General features: G+C 45.0%; 1 protein-coding gene across 5 annotated transcripts in view; it reads right to left on the bottom strand.

Annotated features, from left to right (window-relative positions):
- The window catches only part of GLT1D1 (glycosyltransferase 1 domain containing 1), a 100,920-nt gene that overhangs the window by 26,940 nt on the left and 57,178 nt on the right, over positions 1-16,802 (bottom strand). For all 5 annotated transcript variants that reach the window (XR_011541893.1, XR_011541892.1, XM_070627300.1 and 2 more), the window contains 2 exons: positions 14,204-14,299; positions 13,527-13,576 (listed from right to left, as the gene is read on the bottom strand). Coding sequence is in view for 3 of the 5 variants with exons in the window: in XM_070627300.1 (XP_070483401.1) it covers positions 13,527-13,576; positions 14,204-14,299 (146 nt within the window). In the remaining 2 variants the exon portion in view is untranslated. The remainder of the gene's footprint in view (positions 1-13,526; positions 13,577-14,203; positions 14,300-16,802) is intronic.

Genomic DNA, 16,802 nt, shown 5'->3' with positions numbered 1-16,802 from the left:
ATTGATAGCCACAGGATAATCTGACACCAACACATCAGCGAAAGGTCTGCTTAATTCCTTACAGCGGTGGATTTAGTCATAAAATCTCTGAGGCAGAAGGAGTTGGAACCCTTAGTAGATCTAAGACAAAGGAACTGACAGAATTAAAATTTTATTTTTATCCAGGAGCCTTCCCAGAAACACAGTTCTAAAGCCAAGGGCACGTCTATGAGCTGATGCATGAATAAGCAAAATGTGGTCCCTCCATACGATGGAATATTACTCAGCCACAAAAAGGAAGGCAGCACTGACACCTGCTACAACATGGATGAAGCTTGAAAACATTATGCTAAGTGAAAGAAGCCAGACAGAAAGGACCACATATTATGGATTCCGTTTACATGAAATGTCCAGAATAGGCAAATCCATTGAGAAAGTAGATTAGTGGTTGCCAGGGTCTAGGGGGTGGAGAGAATGGGGAGTGACTGCTAATGGGTATGGGGTTTCTTCTGGGGTGACAAAATGTTCCAGAATTAAATAGGGGTGATGGTTGCAAAACATTGTGAATATACTAAAACACTCCAGATTATATACTTTAAAATGGTGACTTTTATGGCATATGAATTACATCTTAATTTAAAAAAAGCCAAGTACAACTTTTCAATGAGTCACAACCTAATATTCTTGAGTCTGGATTTTACTCCTATTTCACATCTGGAGGGAATGTGTCCTTTGGAACAGGGACTGTGTTTCGTCCTCTTGCATCCCTGGAGATTGATATGTTTGTTGAATTAATGCAAAAATTAATGGCAATGTTTTCAAGCTGATCTGCTATACCCACATTCTTTACTCCACATGTTTTGGGGTTTTTTTTCTGCTTTTCTCCCCAAATCCCCCAAGTACATAGTTGTATATTTTAGTTGTGGGTCCTTCTAGTTGTGACTCCACATGTTTTTAAGCAAACATGTAGATGTCTGCTTAACAGATGTGGACAACGTCTACATCATATGTAGATGTGCAGAGGCAGGAGGATGTACCAAGATGGTACAGACTGAGCGGGCTCTGGACAGACCACCAGGGTCAAATCCCCCATGTCCCTCACCAGCCACGTGACCTGCATATGTCAGTGGAGCTCCCTGGACCTGGGCTTCCTCATCTTTGAAACGAGAATAACAATGGCGGCTTGGGATCGGTGAGAGGACCAAACATAATCAGCCCTTAGAACTGCGCCCGAGACACAGCAACCACTATATGAGTAACAGAAAAAGACTGCTAATTATCAAAGCCCTTCTAGAAAGCACAATGGGACCTGCAGATGGCACCACCAACAAACATATCTATAAGCTAAATCTCAAATGTTCACCTTCCCAATGACACTGCTCAGCTTCTCAACAATCCGGAGTTGAGAGTTAAAGAGAAAGGAGCTTGGATGCCCGGAAGCGATCACCGTACTCAGTGAGGAACCCCCCTCACTCCTGACCGTCCGAGAGCTCACCGCAATGCTCTCTGTGCAGTGACCTCTCCCCAGCTGCGTTCACTTACCAGGTACCACAGGGTCTCGGGGCGAGCTCCCTGCCTCTCACAGGGCTCCCACAAGCCTGCTTAGGACGAAGCTGCCGCATATATTTATCACTTCTGGTTCATCCAACTGCAAACTCCCCCTCAAAACAACCAACAGACAATGGTTTTGCCCCCACTGCCCTCCACTGGGTTATTAACAACAAACAAAATTTTAAAAGAACGGATAAAACATTCTTGAATTTATGCGAGTGTAACACAAAATTCTAAACATTTCTTCAAAGACACAGGCGGGTGAAGGTGTAAACGCGTTTCACTAATACAGCGTCTGCCGGCTCGTCCTGTCGTTTCTCCTGATGAGCCCGAGGAGAAAGCAGATTCCATCTCTATCCTCATTTACACTTCACCAGTAGAGATAGGAAGTGCACACCAGGTCGGTGTAAGGAATATGACAATATCCCCATAGTTTACCAGGCTAACCGAAATAATGTTGCATTTTCCAGAAACTTTATTTCGGTTTCTTTGGGGAAAGAAATGCTTCATATGAGTGTGTGTGTGTGTGTGTGTGTGTGAAAAACCTCACATCCTCCAGATCACTGGCATGACTGAGATTCCTCCTAAAGGCCGGGGAGTGGGGAGCTCATTTACATCCTTGAGGTCACCACATGACTTTGAAGGTCAACGCAGCAAATGTGGATGCATAAGGAAAATTGAAATTATCCCTAGAGTTTTTTTTATAGTTTAATGCATTTTAACAGCAAACTTATAGGAACAGCACAGAAGACAGACAACATTAAACACACGCACTTGCACGCAAGACAACTCAGGAAAGTATATTAAATGGCTGGAATCCACTGTACGATAAAGATTCAGCAAACACCATTTAGATGTTGTCAATAAGAAATTTAGTTGTTTTAAGAAAATCCAAATGCTGGCATTACGCAGAAAGTTTTAACAGGTTTCTTTATAATTGCTACGAAATTCAGGGGCTGAACCTTGCTTGCTGAAACATTGTGATCTGCATTGGTGCCTTACGTCCCTGCTTTTATATTAAAAATTCACATACAAATGAAGACGGAAACACTGCCAATATTTGATTTCTGTCTCCTATTTTTCCACTCTCAATCAGATACTTAGGTTCCTTTTGACCCCATAGGGGAAAAACAATCTAATGTTTGGAACTACTAGTAACAAAAAGAAGACAATTTTTTTTGAGGATGAAATGTTTCCCATCCAGGTGGAGTCTGAAGCACACTCTCTGTGTATGCGGCGTGCTGGCGGGATGTCGGTGGCATCATCTGTACGCCTTTGGCACAGACAGCACACAGGCGGACGTCTTCACGAAGGACAACCAGAAGGCCCTCACTTGCCTCCTGCAAAGCACCAAGGGCTGCGCTGTGGAAGCGCAAATCTGTTTGGAATTCCTGAGCAATTTCTCACACCAGATGCTGGGAGGGAAGTCTGTGGATGAGAAGTTCAGTGGCCTTCTGACAATGTCTCTTTTCAGGGAGCACCCCGCGCAGGCCTATAGTGATGAGGTTCCTTTGCCCTCCAGCTGGGGATGCACTCTTGCAGCCTGGTGCTTCACGACGGGCTGACTGGCGGCAATGGGCTCTAGGAACCACGGTTAGAGACCTCCTTACCCAGCTCCCTTCTCCTTCATGGAGCTCAGGGACCTAGAGGCAGGGCCAGGGTTAGAGAGGGACACATGGGGGTGGCAAACACAATTCTTTAACGAATAAACTCACAGCTATGCACGATTCATCATTTACTGCTGTTGTTAGCAGTCAATATTCCCTCGCCACTAACTCTGGGCCTGACCTACGCTAAGTCCTAGCTATGCCAACAATCCTGCTGTCATGATTCCCACAGAAGACAAGAGGACACGGAAGCTCAGAGACCTGGGGTAACTTAGCCAGGATCACACAGCTAGAAAAGTGCTGGGCCAGGATCCGAATTCGGGCAGTCTGATGTGAAACTGAATTCTTAAAACCATGCTCTCCTGCCTCCCTGGTTTCTATTGGAGAGTTTTATTAAATAGTTCATGAAAAGCCAATGTGGATTAGGGAATACCCACCTGCTCACCTGTTTACTTACTCACTATCTCCAGTCTACCCATTTCCCACCCGGCTCCTAATTGTATGCCATTCTCTCCACCAGGAATGTCACCTTCTGCCCTAAAGCTGCTCATCCCCCAAGGCACAGGCAAATGCCACCTTCCTGAGAAACCTTCCCGCCACCCAAACCAGAAGGAGCATCTCCTCCCCAAACTCCACCACCTCCTACCAAACATGGGCCCGCCTTTTTTGACATGTGTCCACCTCGTCTCCTGACACGTCTCCAGGTCCCTCCCAAGGCCGTGACAGGGCCCTGCGTGCAGTTCTTTGCTCCATAACATTGGCTAAATGACTGATTTCCAACCCACCCCACTCTTGCGTTTCCCATTTCTGATTCTTTTTTTTAAATTACCCTAAACAACTAAGTTACATGAGAACCCTAACGTCTCACGTGAAAACATAGCTGGTCTCACGGAAGCCTCCTTTTGGCTCTACATTCTAATGTTCAAATTCACCTTTGACTTATGATCATTTTTAGTTAGAAATTCCTCTTGTTTTAAATTTTATTAGCACACTTCTGCTCTCATGATTAACTATTTAGGGGAAAATAATTTGTCAAGGAAGAAAAATGAAATTTTACAAGACCACTGAAATACTTCATACCTTAACATTTCATTGGAGGCTTCACAGCAACTTTCAAGTCAAAAGTACCAACTGCATTAAACTTTCCCGGGTTTACCTTCCACATCAGTGCCTTTTCAAATCTCTTAGTGAAGCCAAGTGGAACAAAACACAAGATAAAGAAAAACAGAAGGGTAGATATTTCTATTTAATGACAGCAGATGTTATGAAATTTTAAAAAGCGAAAAGCATTGCAAGCAGCAAAAAAAAAAAACCAAAACACCTCATTTCCTCCTTCTCAGCTTATTTATTTTCAAGTAAAATATACTGTTTCAACTCCCAGGCTTAAGGAACATAATCTTCGATATGAGAAGTTACTGTGGAAAGTCATTAAGCTGTCATGCTCAAACCAAATGTTCATAGCCCACTCCTTATCAAAGAGTACCAGCAAAGGCACCCACTCCAGACCCCCGGCGAGCAGAAGCCACACGCTTTGCTGAAATGGTTGAACTGACAGATCAAAGAAGTTTTAATAGAAAACCAAAGCCAGATCAAACCATCCTGCAGCTAAAACAGAATCCAGCATGTCAACACAGAAAGCAAACATCAGCAGGAAAAGATCTTATTTAACACTCATGAGGTATTGCCAGTGCGCTCGGGACTGCTCGCTCACTTAGTCCTCGCAGCAAACTCTGAGGTAGGTGGCATTTTCTTAGTCATGTCCACTTTACAAATGGGGAAACTGAGGCACAGAGAAGCAAAGTGCACCTAGCTCACTGACTCCAGAGTCCCTGCATGAAATGGCTCTACTGCGCAGTCATGCAGGACCAGCCTTTACACCATACGGACGACGCCATCTGGTCCAAAGGTGTTGACGAACTCGTCATCAGGTAGCAGCAAGGAATGGTTATGTCGATTTCATGCGGGACTGAGACTCCGCTTCTTAAAATGCTCTTGCTAAGAATTACCACAAAAATAAACATATGTATGACATCTAAAAGATAAAACATACCCAGCATCAATGATTTTTTTTAAGCATTCTAAGAACATTCACTCTACAGTTTTAAAAATGTTTGGAAGGGGCCGGCCCTGTGGTCAAGTGGTTAAGTTCATGTGTTCCGCTTCGGTGGCCCAGGGTTTCGCTGGTTCAGATCCTGGGCTCAGACATGGCACCATTCATCAGGCCACACTGAGGCAGCATCCCACATGCCACAACTACAAGAGCCCACAACTAAAAATATATAACTATGTACTGGGGGGCTTTGGGAGAAAAAGGAAAAATAAAAAAAAAAATCTTAAAAAAAAAATGTTTGGTAGACAAACACCAATTAAAAAGCAGAGTGATGATATTCAAAAGAAAAGTGTGGTACCTCCTTCTAGGCTGGGCCACAGGGAAGGGTGGGAGCACATGTGAATGCTCTGTGCACGCCAGCCACGAACTTCCCTTTGCTGACAGATATGCCTCGGGCTCGTAATCATTTGTGTGTGTCTGTCTTCCTAACTGGACCGCATGTTCCACACAGGCAGGGGCCACGTCTGTTCTGTTTATGGGGATGTACATCCACATGCCTATAACACAGTGACACTCAGTAAGCACTTCCTGAAGGAATGAATAAGGAAGTAAATAACATCACATATGTATATATACACATACATACATAAGTAAGCCTACATACATATACATACAGTCACATGCCACATAACGACGTTTCCATCAACAATGGGCCACATATATGACAGTGGTCCCATAACATTTGTACCATATAGCCTAGGTGTGTAATGGGCTAAACCATCTAGGTTTCTGTAAGTATTGCAGCGTAGGAAGAAATTTTCCTCTATTTCTCTATTTCCTCTAAGTTCTTCTGACTGGTCTGAGAATTAAATTGACACGAGGCAAATTAACAGGAGGAAAACAAGCAAAAATTTAATAACATCTAAACATGGGAGAAACCCAGGAAAACCGAGTAACTCCCCAAAATGGCTGAAGCCCTCACCATAAATACCATCCTCAGCTAAAGACAAAAGAAGGTGTTGGGGGTGGGGAGAGTCAGGAGCTTCAAGGGGAAGGAAGACAACTCGCAGGTGGGAGAAAAGGGGCAAACACTTGGAAAACAAGTGTTTGTCTGGCCACACAGAAACAGAAGAACACAGAACGGAGCCAACAAACAGGCTTTTCTAGGTCCCTCCCTGTCCGCCACCCAGTTCATGTGATGCAAAGGTGACACTTGCTTCCTGAGACAGGTTTTTTCACCTGAATTCTTTTAGGCAGTTAAGAGGAGGCTAATAAGAAAAACTTTCTGGGTCTTTCGTTTCTTAAAAATAAGCAGCCTAAAATAATCCTCATGTTAAAGAGACACATTTTGGGGTGGCAAATTTTGTTCACCTTCAGGGCACTCTATGATGTTGACACAATGACGAAATTGCCGAACGATGCATTTCTCAGAACGTATCCCCATTGTTCTGGATGCGTGACTACGTATATATAACAATATACATATTGTTCATATAAATGAACAAGCAACAAATAAAGATATCCCAGCCTCCTACTGACACGCCCCTCACAACGTCTGCCATATGGCACCATGTCCATAAAGGATGAAGCATTAGAGGGTTGCCTGATGCAGTTTCCCCAGCTGAGCACAACTTCCACTGCGAAGACAGCGTTCTTCCCATTTCCCTGGAGGAAAAGCACCCATTAGATGCCAGGGGCCAAAGACAATGGCCATATTCTTCCTATTGATTGCCCTACCAAAGCATTCAGTGCTTGTTTGATCGTTAATGAAAACCAACCAGGTATTCCACGGGTGCCATGAACACCTATTTCTTCTTTGACTATTCGGCATCCGTTTGCCCCCTCCTGCCAGAGCCCCCTGGGGTTCTTCCTCACCTCCTCCCCACTGGGTACTGTCTGGTCAAAGCAGAATGGGATGCCTGGACTTCTCCTTACAAAAGGATGGCATATGACCCAAGCTGCACCGTGGACCTTGAGGGGAATGATCCAGAGACTAAGAAATGGGTGGAGTTCATTTCCCCCAGGAGTGGTGCCTTGAAGGAAAGGTTTCTGGCTAAGACTTCCCGGCCTCTGGAATTTCTTGGTTCTTGACGAAATCCAAACCTGGTCTTCAGTCTCCCCAACAATTCTCTTGTGGTCTTCTAATAAATGTCCTTTGGCTCAAGTCGGTCTGATGCGTGTAGCCAAGGGCACTGCCTGAGCTGTGATTTCTTCCTCGGGGTCTCCTGCATGCCCGGGCTCCGTGGAGAGAAATGACAGAGGGAATCACTGCTGAATGCTCTGTAATTATCCCCTAGCAACGGACTGTGTGCTTTTTCAAGACATACTAACTAACGGCGTCAAGGCAAGGCTGTACTGAGAGGCAGCGTTCACGACCTGGAAAAGCCGCAGCCTCCAGAAGGGCACGATTTACACCGAGTTTATTCCATCCTTGGGCTTTGCAGTGGACGAGAAAGAAGTGGATGAGAGAAGAGAGGACTCTCATCGGATGTCAACAATAATGGTAATATTTGGGGTGTTCAATCTGTTATATGAGATATTCATTAAAATATGAATTTTAATGTGACAAGATTTGATCTTGAATCCACTTCTAAAATCCATTTCCAAATTACCAGCATATTAACCCATAACATTGTAGTAAATGTTCAAATTCAAGTGTAAAATTTTTAGACTCCTCCTAGTTCTGTATTCAGAAGTGACGTTAAACTGAATCCTTGACTGAAAATTGGCAGATGTGTGGCAATCTTCCAATGATGGTGGGGAGCTGGTTTAAATCCAGGAGTCAGCAGAAACAGATCTGACAAGGTCACGCCTGAGCCAGGCCGAGATTTGGGGTGAGAACTCACCAAGGAAACAGCCAATTCTCTGGTTCAAAGAGGGAATATGTTTAGAGGGGTCACACACACACACACACACACACACACCACACCCACACACACCACACACACACACATCACACACACACACACCACACCACACACACACACACACACACCACACACACATCATCCAGTGTGGCCCAAGTCAGAGTTTTCCACACTTCAGATTATGAAGTGGATCATGAAATCAATTTGGGGGTAAAAAAATAAACATTCTTCTAATGATATAAGATAGACCAGAATAGCATAACATAGCAAGCATGGCATAAAACAGTCTTTAAAAACATATCAGAGTGCATGAATGGCATGAATTAAAAGTATTGCTGGGGCCAGCTGGGTGGCGTAGTGGTTGAGTTTGTGCATTCTGCTTCAGCGCCCGGGGTTCGTGGGTTTGGATCCCGGGAATGGACCTATACACCGTTCATCAAGCCATGCGGTGGCAGCATCCCACATACAAAATAGAGGGAGACTGGCACAGATGTTAGCTCAGGGACAAAGTTCCCCAAGCAAAAAGAGGAAGACTGGCAACAGATATTAGGTCAGGCCAGTCTTCCTCACCAAAAAAAAAAAAAAAAAAAAATGTATTGCTTAATGAAGCTCATTTCTGGTGTGAGTACATGTGTGTGGTGTGTATGTGAGTGTGTATGGTGGGTGACTACGTAAATGTGCTGGAGTTGGCTCTAGCTGCTCACAAGGGCCACTGTGCACACCCACATCCCTCCTCAGCCCTGTGCTCAGGGACATTGCCTGATGACTTGGGCTCAGCCATGGTAGACGCTTTCACATCATGAAAATAAGCAAAGAGGGCTTCAGGAAATAGGGCTCCTGCCTCCCCAACAAGAAACGGTTGTTCAACATTTACCAGCACTCCATTGGCTGTGGTTAAAAAAGCAAATAAAACCTAAAGGCACCAGCCTCTGTGAGGGTCACGAACGCGTCTGGACGTGTCCGTTTCTGAGGGGCAGAGGGAAGCAGGAAGCCAACACGCTGTTCAAAGGAGTTTGTGACTAATTGGATTCAGTGCTGCCTTGGACATTTAGAAACTCAAATGACCGTCTGCTCAGACGACGTCAAGGTTTCTGTGGAGGTGGCTTTGTTTCCCCTTAGATTTGATAAAGAGTTTTTAGGAGGCTGGCACTTTACTGAAAGTTTGTGTCCCCCCAACATTCAAATGTTGAAATCCTAACCACCACTGCGATGGAATTAGGAGGTGGGGCCTCTGGGGGTGCTTAGGCTACGATGGTGGAACCCTCATCAATGGCATTAGTGTTCTTATCAAGAGACCCCACAGAGCTCCCTTGTCCCCGCCACATGTGCACACAGGGAGAAAGCATCCACCACGAGCCAGGAAGTGGTCCTCACAAGAACCCAGCCATGCCGGCCCCCTGATCTCGGACTTCCAGCCTCAGAACTGTGAGAAATAGATCTCTGTTGTGCATAAGCCACCCGGTCTGCGGTATTTCGTGATAGCAGCCAGAAGGGACCGAGAGAGACCTAACCAGGCAGATCCAAAGCCTTCGCTCTGCGCTCGGTTCCGTGCGGGCTGAGAAGACGGCTGCACCTCTGCAGGCAGATTCAGATGGAAGACACCGTCTCTCCCGTCAGTGGAGGAGACGTGAGCAAACCCTAGGAGGGCTGCAGCTGACGTGTGGACGTGGCGCAGTGCCAGGTGCATACAACTGGTTTTGCTAAGTGGCAAATTTGCAAGCAAAGAACGCATTTCCCCATTTCCTAGAGGGGTTTTAATTATGGATGGTGGAGTGCCCTGTGGAAGAAGTGCCTTAGAATTATTATTAATTCATGGCAATGAACTGAGGACTAGTGGCTCTCAGATCATGGTCCTTCACAGCCCTGCACTGAGCTCTCTCCTCGCTGCTCTTTTCTCTCATTCATACTCAATTGTGACTTTGTGTTCTTTGCTCCCCCCAAGCAAATGACCTCCTTAGCTGCAGATGCAGTTCCAGGATGGTCCCAGGGGTCTCAGGGATGGCAATCTAGTGGGCTGGAGGGTTCTAGGGGACCAGTCCTGGACCTGTGCTTGCCTAGTGAGCATCCTGTCGTTAGGCGTATTGTAGGTTTATTAGACAAGATGGAAATGGGGAGGAGAGGCCACTGGAAATTATGGAAGCACAAAAGCTTCCCCGGACGTGCCTTTCTGTGGTCACTGTAAACGGCCTTGCCCTCCCCAGCTCCAATCGCCCTCTGCGCCCTAATCCTGCAGTGTCAAGTCCTGGTCAATCCCTCATGGGGCAAAGCCACGACAGGCCTTGCTCTAAACCATTTAGGACTACCTCCTTCCAGAAATTAACAAAAGAAAACACAGAGACGCATTTTGTAGGTCCTACAAGGCCAACACCAAGAGGGTTTGATGTGTGCATGTGTGCATGTACACACATGGGTGTGTTTATTTAATTAGTTCCCAGCACCCAAAAATAAACGCATTTGGGGGCTGGCTGGGTGGCGCAGCGGTAAAGTTCGCACGTTCCGCTTCGGCGGCCCGGGGTTCGCCGTTCGGATCCCGGGTGTGAACATGGCACCACTTGGCACGCCATGTTGTGATAGGCATCCCACATATAAAGTAGAGGAAGATGGGCACAGATGTTAGCTCAGGGCCAGTCTTCCTCAGCAAAAAGAAGAGGATTGGCAGCAGATGTTAGCTCAGGGCTAATCTTTCTCAAAAAAAATTTTACACAAACCACGTTTCTCACACACACACACACAGACTCTCTGGATTGGTGGTTCTCTCAGAAAGTCGACAAGGGGGCCTGCATCTCTGAATGCAGCTGCTGCAGCTGAATCCTGCTCCCCGCACTATCATTCCACAGTTTGCCACAGCCTCTGCCCTCTCCTACTGTCTTCCAACCTGGAGCCTGAGTGACAAGTTTCCTTGCAGTGAAATTAGGAAAAAAGAGAAACATTTTTTACATTCATTGTTCTTTCAAAAGTAAGCAAGCAAAGGGACAGAAAGTGACACGTTCCAAAAACAAATGGTAGAAAAGACGTCTTTCCTCGGGTAGTGAAAAACATTCCTAATTGTTTAATATAAAAAACAAAACAGGGGCCGGCCCCGTGGCCGAGTGGTTAAGTTCACGCACTCCACTTCAGCAGCCCGGGGTTTCGCCGGTTCAGATCCTCAGTGTGGACATGGCACCGCTCATCAAGCCATGCTGAGGTGACGACCCACATAGTGCAACCAGAGGCACTCACAACTAGAATACACGACTATATACTGGAGGGCTTTGGGGTGGAGAAGAAAAAAAAAAGAAGACTGGCAACAGATGTCAGCTCAGGTGCCAATCTTAAGGAAAAATAAATCAAAAACAAAAATATCAGTGTCTCTTATAAAAGACTACGACTTCCGAAGCCTTCATGAGACAACGGGCACCTGTGTCCTTCATCTGTGACTGAGTTAAAGATGAGGATTCCAGGTAAACCCAGGAAAGCGCGACTTGTTCCAGGAGCGCCCTCTCCTCCTCCGACCTCTGCACCAGCTCACGCGCTTCCTGGCTCTCTCTGTCTCTGGGAGGGGACTTCCGGCACATGTTTAGTGCTATACACGTGTTTCCAAGGCTGCCGCCTCTCTCCAGATTCCTTAAAAGGAAACACCACCCAGAAAACGTCAAACGAGGAATCAGATCACCTTCAGTTTGGAGTTTTGAATGGTCTTCTCCATCAGGCCTGTTCTTTTTCGTGTCTCTTCCACCACACACACTAACACTTCATAAAAATTTTCCCAAACTTTGGCTATTTGCGTGCACTCTCACAATTTGTCACATCTGCGTACCATCTGTACTATTGCTTATTTAATACTTCTTGTGAAGACAATTCAATTTATTTTTAAAGGAAATTTTCATCGTCAGAAAGCCAGTATCACACGCCATAAGTAGAACGTAACCATCAAAATAAAAACAACGAAAAAGAAAGCCACATTACTAAATTCTTTCTAGGTGATGGCTGCTGCCAGCCCACGGCTCTAAGACCGAGGCGTTCTCTCCGGGTTAACAAGAATTTAGCACCAAACTAAAACCTCTTTCAATCATGATCTTCAAATGGAAGGATGGAAAGAGAATTAAAATAATAATAAAATAATAATAATAACTTCGCCACTATGGGACTTAGTATTAATTAGTGCACCAGGAATTATCTTATCACCAAAAGGCTGGCCCTGAGTGTGTGTGAGCCTGTGTAACGTGTATGTGTGTGCAGGCGTGTGTATGCGTGTGCATATGCACGTGTGTGTGAGTGTGTGTTTTACCAAACAACCGAAACGGGGTGCTTCATTTCCCATGTGACAGACAATGAGGCCACAGATTCCAGCCCTTGCTATTTGTATTAGGTTAGGTGGCCTTTTCCTAGGCCAACATATTATTTCCACAGGTCTTCCAGAAGCCTGAGAAAAGCTTCAGACTCCCACCGCATGCTTTGTGGGTCCCCAGGGAACCGGAAACCTGCGTAAGGAAGAATCACACAACATGAGCCCCGAGTCGTGTGGAACTCCACTCCCCGACGAGTTCACCCACGGTCCTCTCACAGAGGTGAGTGACACAGTGAAGTCGTGCATGCACCTAACACCCACACACTCAACTCTCCCCACTGGGCAAAGGTGGGAAAGGAAGCCGAGAGTGGCTCCCGTGGGGCTGGCACAGTGCCGCCCTGGAGCAGATGCCCCATGAAGGAGGGAGCACTTCCCGCCACGCTGCGTCCAATCCAGCTGAAAACGCGAAGCCCGTTTCGTTTTCCAAACCACCTGGAGAAAGTCAAAGTTCATGTTTGTGAGATGACCAGTGTCAGCACAGCTTCTCTGAACCTGAGCACGCAGCCCGGAGGTGGAAGAGGCACACGCTTGACCCGTAGTGATAAGGAGAAGCGCCAATATCCGGGCGGCCACTGCAGGAGAGGCGGGACCTCCATGCCATTCCCCGGGCCATTCCCAGCCCACCGCCAGGACAGGCACCGCGTCTCCCCAGCAGACTGTGCTTCTCGCGCTTACACACACTTACTGTCCATACCACCTGGCTCCTAAACACACGCCAATTACTTAATCTGTGCTCCATTGAAAACACAGCTCTGCGTTTGTTGTTGAGCCATTTGGGGGAGTTTCAAAGACAATTTGGACCACACATAGTGTTTGCCTCATGCTGGACCACACACGTTTTGCCTTATGCGCCACCTAGATGAACTTTTGCTTTGTATGACTTTCTCTTTACATGACTCCTCTGTATTCCCCTAAGAATTTATTAGTTATCCTTTGTAGCAGTAAATTAATTGTAAAGATTTATGCGTCATAATCTTGAACCTTGGTCTAGTTTTTATTTTTAAAAAGGCCAACAGACTTCATTTACTTAAAAAGGAAAGAAAATTTTGGTTAGAAGAACAGTGTAAACTAATTTGAGAAAAATACATAAAAAGTATCAAGAGGAAAGCAGAGAAGAGATAAATGTTTACGGCAAGTCAACTCACCTCAGGGCCGACAATGACCAGGTAAACGTTGGGCTCTTCCTGATGCCATTCTTGGGAAGAAAAAAGAAAAAAAAACTTTAAAAACGAAAATGGTTTAAATCACAGCTGAAAATACAACTACGTTTAATACAAATTACTCCATAAGACAAATTATTTCATATCATTTTGCTTTCATCCACATTAGTCAAATTTAACTATATTTATTTAAAATGTAAATATTTGACATTTTATGCTTTTAAATAAATTTTTTTTCTAGAATGTTACACCTTATCAAGTTTCCTAATTTATTAGATAACCAGGACTAACATGCTTCCACAAATGAATCTGGGCTTCAGAACGTGCTGAAGAGTGAGAGCCCAGACTAACTTAAGCAAAGCAATAAAACTCCAAATGCAGCCTACAAATTGGCATGTGTAAAGCATCTTCAGATAAAACTATTTTAGTCTTACAATTATTCACTACTTTTATAATTTCCTCAGAAGCTGAGGGCAAGGAAAGTAGAAAACAATTGAAATGACTCCACAGCGCTATTATTTTTCTGGTTGTTGCCAAAGTAACCATCTAGAAACAGTTCTGCTAATGTGCAAAGTGTGCGAAGATAAAATTCAAAATCTTAAAGAGAGAAATGCGAAGACATGTGCCCCGCCCGTAAACAGAGGGTGACCTGAGAAACATACCTGAGAACACATCCACCACATAGAGAGGGTCTTTCACTTGTCTGAGTCCGCATATCAGGAGAAACACGTGTAAATTATCAGCACTTTGGTTAATCTCTGCAACGGAAGAGTTCAGGATGTTCTCAGGGGAGAGGACTCGAGGGGTAACACAGCATCCACAACCCCAGACACAGCTCAGGGCCCGAGGGGCCTCAGACTTCTCAGCCAGCTGTTCCCACTCCTGACGCTTGTATTCATTTCCCTGCATGAACGAGCATTCTCTCTCGATGGGTAAACCTGAGTGAGCCCAGCCTCATAAACGTAAATGCGCCTCTGCTGCGGTGAGGAAGGGCGGGGCAGGGAACTGACTCAGTTATCACCGACGTGTGAGCCAGAGGTCCTGGAAAACATTTAGACCCAATTCCAGCCACGAAGACTATTTTCTTGATGAAACTGGAAAGATGGTTTATACATTAATGTACTCCTGACTCCATACATGTATACATAGGTACCCACATTTACAGTATACCTGCCCAGAGACAGACAGAAGGGTTTAGTTTTGCCATAGTGAAAGCTGTAACATCAGACTAGTTGTGGAAGACGGCCACGTTCTTTGTGGCACCTCCCACCCAGAGGTGGAATCAATTTCTCCACCCCTAGACTCCACTCCTAGTCTCCACACCAGACTGGGTGAGAAAGTGAGGTCAGGAGACAAGCCATTCTCTTTAATGAATGATGAAAGTTGAAGAATACCTTTAAAGATAGGAAGGCCAGGTCCATCCCTACAGTACTAGGCAAGAACATCAATGAATGCTAAGACCAATAAGAGTTCGATGAGAACAGAAATTAAAAGTGCCTTCTCAAAAATGACTTATTAATTAATTTCAAAGGAAACACAACATCTGTACATGTACCCACTTAACCAAGGTAGGAAACCTCAGCCCAGTGCACATGGGTTTGTGTTTACACACACATACATGTACACACACAGTTTACATATTAAAGAAAAATCACCAGTAATGAAAGAAGCTGACATTATGTGTCTCCAGACGTGACACATTGAAAAGGATACAAAATCACTTCAACCATCATCATCATCATGTGCATGAGCTATCTCTTCAAATATACAAGAAGAGGAAAAGAAGGAAGGTGGAAGGAGAAAAAGCATGAAAGGGAAAACCAAAGAAGAAAAACCCAAAGAAGGGGAAAGTTGAGAATCGTTATTACTGAATTGAAAAAAAGGGCATACAAAAACAAAACAGAAACACAGAGATGGCGTCCAGAGAAGATATCCAAAGAAAGCATCATTGTAAGAAACTATGTGATGTCTCGGCAAAAAGCCTCCACTTAATTCCTTATTTCTGCTATGTGACAGTATAGATGGAAATTATTTTGCTCCTCGACTTCGATTTGACACATTAGCTGCCCAGAATAGCAGGTGCAGAAGACTGTTGGCCTTCGAGCCAGGTGAAGCTGGAAAAAAGTGGCCCTGCCCCAACCCCAGGACCCCTGGGAAAGACAGCCCTGGGAAGAGAATCCTCTATAATTCACAACACGGGTCTTCAACTGCTGACTGGACCTACAGTAAGATACACATGTTATATTGCAATCCCTACACAGGGGTTATGCATTTATCCACAGAGTTTATACATAGTTTCCAAAAAAGAAATTAGCCTTGCTACAGATGAGGTCTTTGACAGTTTTTTGTTCTATTTCATTTCATATTGTTAAAAGTGCTGGTCCCCAACTCACTAAACTGATTTTAAGGCCCCTGCCCTATCAGACCTGGAGGGAGAGGGAGCTGATCGCAGTCCCCTGCCGCTCCCCTCGCGGTCTTCCTGGGTTGGAGACTGGATGTCATGGGAATTTAGGAAACTAAATAAGAGAACGACAGAGCAGAGGACTAAATGCTTTGTCTTATTCTAGGATTTTAAGAAAACAAAATGCAGAGACAGCAATTGGGTTCTAGTTGCTTATATGCACTTCTCACATATAGAAATATCATTTTCAAGGAAATAAAGACAACAGTTGACAAATCCTGATGGAAGAAGCGCATGCTCAGCCCCTCGCACTGAGGCACCAGCTCTCATTCATCAGTTCCAGGCTCCCTTCGACCCTGGCCAGCCTCAGGGAAAGTAGTCTGTTCACTGTTCGATTTTAAAAAGGAACTAAAACAGGTGCTCTGTGGGTTTGGAGGGGAGGCAGGTACCTACCTAATTTTTTAGTGGATTTTGTTTTCTCATTTTAACCCAAAGCTTATTTTTCTTCTCTTTGCTTTTCCTCTAATATCTAGGTGAACAAGGTTGGAACTCATCCCTTAAAATGCGTGCAATTCTGTGTCTTTCTGATGTCATCATTTCCTGCAGAATGGTATTTTTATCTTCAAAACAAAACAAGTCATTCTCCCGGTCTGCCATCACATCATCCCAAGAGGCTACGCACCATGTCGCCTAACCCGCAAAGTCACTCATCAGCGGCTCCAGAACAGAAACCCAGTCTGAGTGAAGCCAACTTCTAACCACTGTTGTCTATTCTGGCAGCTCTCTTTATTTTTTTCACATGTTATTATAAGCAGAAAAGAATTCGAGAACATCAGTTGAGTGTATTAGGGTTTGGGAAT

Source organism: Equus przewalskii, chromosome 7 (assembly GCF_037783145.1).
Source record: "Equus przewalskii isolate Varuska chromosome 7, EquPr2, whole genome shotgun sequence".
Lineage (NCBI taxonomy): Eukaryota > Metazoa > Chordata > Mammalia > Perissodactyla > Equidae > Equus > Equus przewalskii.
The sequence above is the reverse complement of the archived record's forward strand: the minus strand, read 5'-3'. Positions and strand labels throughout refer to the sequence as shown.